We start from the raw sequence: 8,195 nt of genomic DNA on the forward strand, positions 1-8,195 counted from the left end.
GTAAATTCCAGCCTCATAGCAACACACAAGCCACCATAGCAAGACAAGCTGACGAGTGGTGGATTGTTAAACTGGGCCCTATGAAACTACCACTTTTGTAGATCAAAATGAGAGAATATTAGAATGATACTAGTCAACATAAAAATTCCAACTCGGTTCTCCCATAATTTGCTGAACTGGTTAAAGTTCAAATCCAAAGGTAATGGAGTATTTTCCCAGAAATTGTAGATATTCTTTGTAAGGCAATTTTTACTGGGCTCCAGTTATATAAAAAGCTTTGGTAGCACTATGGGTTAAGCATTGGACTTCTAAGTATAGGATTAGTGGTTGGTTCAAATTCACCAGCTGTTCCATAGGAGAGACTTGGGATCTTGGAAATCCTACTCAGGTTCTCTACAAGTCAGGACTGACTCCATGGTAGAGGTTTGGTTTTTGGTTTGTATGAAAGCACTGTCTTGGGTCCTATGACTTATATATGTATATATTTAGCCTTCAAATGGTTTAAAAACAAATAAAAAGCATTAACCAATTGGAATCCCTAGACGATGCAGTCCTTGGCTGCTAACTGAAAAGGTAAGCAACTTTTTAATTATTATTACTTAATCAATATACTAACATAGATATGTTTATTACCATCAAAGTTTATGAAACTTCAGATGCTCCTATGATAAATATTTGAAATAATGTTGCATTTGTGGAGAAAAAAATATTATCCTTTCAGATTTTAACTAGCCAACTTACAAAGGAATGTTGTTAAGTGCTGTCAAGTTGGTTCCAACTCATAGCGACCCTGTAAAGGGTTTTCAAGGAGTTTGAACCACCACCTTGTGGTTCAGTGCTTATCCTTCATTTAATTCATAAAATGAATTATTTTAGGTAAAAGTTCTGAATTCATAATGCTTTTGCTGACTAGTCACAAAAACTAGAAGGTTTGGGCAAAAAACAAGAAAAGATGGTAGAACAGAATGAAGCAGGTACGCTGGGTTGAGATGGTAGATTTCTGAGCATAATTTATATTAGACAATCTGAATTTAGAGAATCTCTGTGGATTTAGCTCAACTTTTGCCTACCAACTACTCTGCTAAACATTTTATTTAGAAGATCTTTAGATGGTGTGACTGAACAATGCAATTTGTCAGGATCTGAGTTAATGCAGAAAAAAAATTAAGAAATTTACCATATATATGCGCTATCATGTGGTACCTTCCAGTATAACCTCAATCCATAAAGACTAAGAAAATCAAACACAAAGTAGAATGTATTTTCACTACAAATGCATTAAAATATATTCTACTTTGGAATCGGCTTAACAGCACTTAACAACAACAACAACAGCTACATTATTATTATATGTAATTGTTAAATAAAAGTTGTTCCTGTTATAAAGTACCATCAAAGTCAGTTCCCAATCATAGCAACCTTGAATAGGGTTTCCAAGCCTGTAAAACTTTGCAGGAGCGGAAAGCCTTATTTTTCTCCTGTAGAGTGTCTGGTGGGCTTGAACCACCAACCTTGTGGTTTTGGAGTCTAGTGATTTTTTTAATGGAGCCACCGCACTCCTCAAATAAACCATTGCTGCATATTAAGAGAATGTGATAAAGGAACTGGGCTTACTATTGGAAAACATAATAAAAGTTTCAGGAAAAAAAAAAGAGGGATACTGGTCATCTTTCTTTTTCAATTGTTTCATCTGGAAGAATCTTTTTTAGGTGATAAAACTTACAAGCTAAATTAAAATGCACTCTTACTCATCGGCAAGCCACATCAGCAAGAATAATGTGATCCCAGACTTGGAAGTTTTTTATTTATAACTACACCATTCTCTACTTATAAGGTTGAAGTCTAGGAGGCAGAGCAATGAATCATTACAATTGTCTATCCGGGAAATGTAAAAAGATTAAGTAAGGGCAAAAGCAGACAGAACAGAAAAGAACACATTTCTATCAGAAATATTCCTCAACTAAGGAGCTCTGGTAGCAATGTGGTTATGAATTGGGCTGCGAGCTGCAAGGTCAGCAGTTCGAAACTACCAGCTGTTCCACGGGAGAAAGATGAGGCTTTCTGCTCCCATAAAGATTCATAGCCTCGGAAACCCTGCATAGGGTTGCTATGAGTCGGAACCGACTCCACGGCACTTAACAACAACAATAAAGAATATTAAATCCAGAGCTATAGAAATGATATATTTTTTAAAAATTCAAATAAAATTACTAATAAACCGTAATGCTTCAACTTCCTGGGTGGAATGCAGATTATTTCAGAACCTTTTGAGAACTAGAGTTTTCCTTATTCAACTATCACTTAGAGAACAACCCCTATATACTTAAGAGTTTGAAAATACACAAGAACAATTTTAGGTTGAAATAAATTAAAAATTTGAACCAATCATTAATGGACCCAGTTTTTAAAACAAACAAACAAACACATGTAGTTTGACAGTTTTATTACAAAAATAAGCATCCACGAACATTTATTTACTGTTTAAATTACTCCATATTTTCATATAATGTGAACAGAAAATATATTTTACCCCACACATTGTAAAAGCAAATAAGTGCAATCTTTCAAACATTAAAAATGATAATCAAATCTGTACAACAGATAAATAAATTTATACCTCTAGCTGTTAACCTGTAAAAAACAAACATAAACAAAAACAAACATATTGCCCAAGTCACCAGTTTACTTATAACTCTACTATAGTCATACATCTCAGTGACAACGTGAATCTTTACTACATTGTACACGTTTAAACTTATAGACATCGATATTTAAGGAGAAAAACATATGAAGAGAGTAACAGGAAATACCAAAATGGCTATAAAGAGTTTTCCAAACACTGGAAATAATATGTAAAAATCAATTTGTGGTGGAAAAACTAATTAAATAGATCCACAGGGCAACTGGAACTACACCTGATATCGTTGAAGGAAAAGAAATGGGATGAATGTTTGGATTGGAAACAAAATTTGGCCTTTTCATAATAACAAAAGCAACAACATAAACAATGACAAAACCCTGTCATGGAGCCTAGAATAACTCTGTGAGACACAGTATACAAAGATTTAGGCTTTTATAACCGAAAACCACAGTTAAGAGAAACAATCATATAAGGAAACATATAGCATAAAAACATGAATACATATAAATTAAAAGCATAGTCTTTATCATTCTACACCATTGCACATATAAGAAAATACTGTAAATAAGAAAGTTTTAATGAAATAGGAAGTGTTGATGAATGTAGGTACAGACAGTCCATTACAACAAATTCAGTAAATCTCCAAACTCTCAGTGACAACACTAAGATGACCCATATAATATTTATGTACTGGAAAGGAAATAATTTCCCTGCCTTCATATGTTAATTTAAAATCACTTCTAAGTGGAAACATACTTCCAGTAGAAAATACTTTTCACATGCAATCCTATACAATGCATTCTGTTTTATCATTTTTTATTAGTATTTCACATGAAATATGTACATCTCCAATATATACAAGCATACGTGTTCCACAGACATCACTGAGTTGTCCTCTGCCACACAAGTTTATATTTACATTTGTATCTTCAGATAGATGCTTTTTTCTGTAGGCAGACACAAATGAGCCTCAAAAGTTTAAGTTTTTTTAGAATTTGAAGAAATTAATGTCTTGATTTATCTTGAACGGATGATAGGATGAGGAGTCCACAAAAAAATGCAGTTATACATGCCAACCTTTTCAACAGAGACGCGTTATCTTTAGGAATAATAATCTGTGCAAGATCATTGGTGATCTGAGAAATTTCATGTGCCACACAGACAAATATAAAAGTGCTGACAATGATGTTGAGCATAGGGTTTCCGGGTATGAGTACCAAGATGCCCCTGGTGTCTGCAGCCAGCCATATGTGATATTGGCAAATAAATAGCTGGTGGGGGGAAATACTTAAAGTTAGATGTGTACAGAGAGACCATAAATATATTAATTTCTCCTAATTTAAACATTTTATAGCAAAATGCTGTTAGAGACTTTTCTAAAACCATTTGTTTTATTTCACTTCTGGCCCTGACAAGTCCACTAAATAATTCCTACCTGCTGAAGTGTTTCTTCCAAGTTCCCATGAAATCAACTACAGGAACATACTGAAGTTGGAAACATTGCTTTTACTTCTTTACACGTCATAAAAGTCAACTAACAAAGTGATATTATGGACTCTACAATTCAAACCTCAATTAAAGAATGATTATAAATGCGTGAATACATGTGCTTATGTATCTCATGTGAGCACTACATGTGTATGCATTTGTGTATACGTGTATACTACATATATAACGTTGCCAAATAGGATACTATAAAGTGTTATATGATGTCATAGTAGTTTTATACAGACATGCATTGTACACCCACCTATAAGAACTCTGACTTTCTTGCTAGGTGTTTTTATTTGACCACTCCCCTTTTCAGTCCTTCTGATCAGCTAAAGTGGAGAGCATTCTATTTCTTTCTCCCTTCCCAAATCCTCTCACAAAAGGAAAGGGCGATTCTAGTTGAGCAAGACTGTAACAACCCTTGGCTGTTTTTTAATATACTAATTAGAGTGGGAAATGGTACGGCTTTTCACATATACTAAAAAATGTTTGCTGGTCCTCATGCATGTGCTGCATGGTCCTGTAAGTCATGTCTTGAACTGCATTAGCATGTTTCCAAAGTGTATTTATGTTTCTATTGAGCAGAGCATGTTATATAACACTACTACTTCTTCTGAATGTGATTATAAATGTGGGTCTATCATCACATTGCTTCAAGAAAATGCATTCAGCTACTTTAACTATTAGAAAGACTATTAGATGATTGAATAATTAGTAAATTCAAGTTGATAAATGTTTTTGTGCTCCAAATATAAAGCGCCTGGCAAAACAAATACTCTTTTCTGATTCATGTCCCAATAAGTCATGTGTGACTATTAAGAATTTTAAATTTTATACAATCTCTTATAAAGGAGACTAAAGAAAATATCAGAACATTTACTCAAGAACTCAGAGACATTTGTCTCCTTTTTCTCTTTTAAAATATAATTTAGTAAGTTGTACACTATAAACTGTATGTTATGATTACAATATAAATTCTACTGCTTAGAAATATTCTACTTCAAATAATAAAGCTCAAACTTCTCTGAATGTGTTCCAATGTCTGCTTCAGTTGATTTTGTAGATAATTTCATATTGTGCATCTCACAGCAAAATGTAATGAGTTTTTAAAATTCCCCACAATTCTATCATAGTTAAGAGTGAATTTTATAACAAGCATGAATAAACTGAATTCCAGTAATACATTTGATTATGAAGATAATCAAAGTTCCCTCAGGATGATTTCATTTATTTCTAGTTTAATTTTTCTCTTAGTTGTACTTGAAAGTTAAAGACAGTATAAAGAAAAATTTAAAAGCCATCTATGTCTAGTTATAAAGCTTTAAAAACACTCTACAATACCACGGTTAGAAGTTCTGGGTTTTCTCCTATAATTCCATAAACAAAATAGCTTCAGTTTAAGAGTATTTTTGCATATGCCAGATTTACACATATATACATAGCACTTGGCTGTGTGAGATAGTCAATTATTCATATACCAACCTCTAATGAAATTCTTCCAAACCAAGCAAAAAATGAGCTGTAAACGGAACGAGCATATCCAGGGATGTTCCTTATTAAGATAAAGGCTAAAATCTAAAACAAACAGAGAAGGCAAATATTAATAATCTATTTAGTGAAAACTATACTGGATGAGGCTTTCCTTCATATAATAACTTTATTCCTGTGTTCTTGAAATAGGAATATACACAATTATTTTAGATAAAGTATTAGCAAGCTTTCTGCTGTTGTTCTGCAATCTACTGTACACTAGATTTCTCAATGTACGGTCCCGTATACTGTATGCCAATGCAGATTTCAGGCTGGAAATGGAAAAACATTTGTTTCTATGGATGTGAAAATAAGAACAATAAATAGAAAATACACTCTGAGGCGCTCTGTATTACTGAGTTAATAGATTATGTGATAAACGTCACCTCCTGATACAGTTTTGCTCCTTCCATGACGTAGCTACCTAGTTGGCTTCCATCCTCTTTATTCTCTTCAAAACTGTTCTTCGGCCACATTTCCCTTTATCTGTATCTTTCCTCTCCCAAAGTATCTTTAGCCCCTGGAAACCTGGCTTTCATTTTTTTCCCCAAGAAAGAATAATTGTGCTTTTTTCTAAACACCTAAACAGATTCACAATGAGTGATTAAATTATCAAGCCGAGAGCTTTCCTTAGTTTGTACACGCTTTATAAAAAAGCAAGACATTGTAAACTTAAAAAAAAATTTTTACTTCCACAAACAGATTTTAAAAAGTTTCACTTATAAAATGATTGAGATAAAAGATGGGGGAACAGGAGGACATATATGGATAACTTTATCACTGGAGAAAAGAGAGGGAACCACGTAAGCTGTTGTTATGTGCCGTCGAGTCACTTTTGACACATATACAACAGGATGAAACACTGCCCAGTCCTGTGCCATATCACAGTTGTTGCTGTGTTGAGCCCACTGCTTCAGACACTGTGTCTACTCAGTAAGCTACTCAGATATAATTGAAAACAACTACACCATGACCCTCAGAGGCAATGGCATCAGAGAGACTCAAGTGTGACTCTGACCTTTGCCTTGTATTAGTTCTGAGACTTGAGGCAAAGTACTTAAGTGCTTTGGGTCTGTTTCCTTATCAAAATAAAACAAAACAAAACAACTTTACTTGGAAAAACTGATGTGAACATTAAATGAGAAACATATATGAAGTGCTTACTGTAGCATCTATTGTGAGTCAATTAAAAAGCATATTAAGTAATTAATAGTACAGGTGGTATACACACATATACACAGTAGAAATCATGAAAGTGAAAAAAGAAATGAATCCCTTACATAATAAACAATAAACCACTTAAAGTATTACATAAACCGTAAAATACTAGAAAGAATGACCATATAAATTACACCATCAGAAAATCTGGAGCTATTTCTAAACAAATAACTTTCTTTCTGCTTTTACTCTATCACATCCCAAGGTGTATGTCATTTCTTTAGCACATCTGAATCGTGTTTTTATTATACACTTAGGAGACAGTGTGATTACAGAAGAGAAAGGAGAAAAAAAATAACAACCATTAAGAAGACTGCTGGGGGCAGAACAAACAAGATGGCAGATTGGGTGGAAGTACAGTGAAGAGCTCCGTAGCAACAACACAGAATACCGGACCAAGCAGGCTCAGGGGATGTGTCTGAACCACATATAAAGGAATATTTAGAAGGTTGGAAGGCTTACAGCTGGGGGAATTTGTAGCAGAAGCAAAAAATCCATTGCTTCCTAATCCAAGACGCTCAGCTGCTCCTGGAGCCGCCATTTTGGGCTGGGGAAGGATCAGAGCAGCCACGGATGCCTAAGAGAACCACGAAGATAAAAGCGTGGACACTCTTTTTTTTTTTTTAAATCTGTTCATTGGTCACTCGCTGTCTGCGCACCTCCATTCTGGTGACTGGGGGTGGGGGGGGCTTGAGTGAGTGGGTACCCCACCCCCACCCCCAGAGATCTTGAAATTTAAAGTGAAGTTTCACGTAAAACAAATGGAGTGCAAAAGAGCCACAGCTGGCCCTGAACTGTTTATCACTATGAAGAGTTGTACTCCAACAAATTTGAAAACCTATAAGAAAAGGATAATTAAAAAAAAAATCATGACCTACTTAAATGAACACAGAGTAAAACAGAAAACTTTGTGTAACAGATCTGTAACAAAAGAAGAATATGATCAGGTCATTAAACAACTCCCAAGAAAAAAAAAAAATACAGGCCCAGATGGTTCTACTGGTGAATTTTACCAAACATTCAGAGAAGAGCTGATACTAGTCTTACTCAAACTATACCAAAATATAGAAAAGCATGGAAACTTCCAAATAACATTCTTAGAAGCAAGCAAAACCCTCATACTAAAACCAGGCAAGGGATATCACTAAAAATAACATCATAGACCAATATTCCACATGAACATGGATACAAAAATTCTTAACAAAATCCTAGCCAATATAATTCAGCAATGTATCCAAAAAAATACATCATGACCATGTGAGATTCTTCCAGGTTTGCCAGGAGGCTCAATATTAGAAAATCAATGGGGGGGGGG

The 8,195-nt window shown here is 34.4% G+C and overlaps 1 protein-coding gene across 2 annotated transcripts in view; it reads right to left on the reverse strand.

Annotated features, from left to right (window-relative positions):
- Positions 1–2,415: 2,415 nt before the first annotated feature.
- The window catches only part of CASD1 (CAS1 domain containing 1), a 102,057-nt gene continuing 96,277 nt past the window's right edge, over positions 2,416–8,195 (reverse strand). Inside the window, exons 17-18 of one of the 2 annotated variants that reach the window (XM_006834284.1) lie at positions 5,615–5,707; positions 2,416–3,912 (exon numbers count right to left, since the gene is read on the reverse strand). In XM_006834284.1, the coding sequence (XP_006834347.1) occupies positions 3,646–3,912; positions 5,615–5,707 (360 nt within the window). In that variant the 3' untranslated portion in view covers positions 2,416–3,645. The remainder of the gene's footprint in view (positions 3,913–5,614; positions 5,708–8,195) is intronic. The other variant, XM_006834285.1, reaches the window with a different exon arrangement.

Source organism: Chrysochloris asiatica, unplaced genomic scaffold, assembly GCF_000296735.1.
Source record: "Chrysochloris asiatica unplaced genomic scaffold, ChrAsi1.0 scaffold00010, whole genome shotgun sequence".
Lineage (NCBI taxonomy): Eukaryota > Metazoa > Chordata > Mammalia > Afrosoricida > Chrysochloridae > Chrysochloris > Chrysochloris asiatica.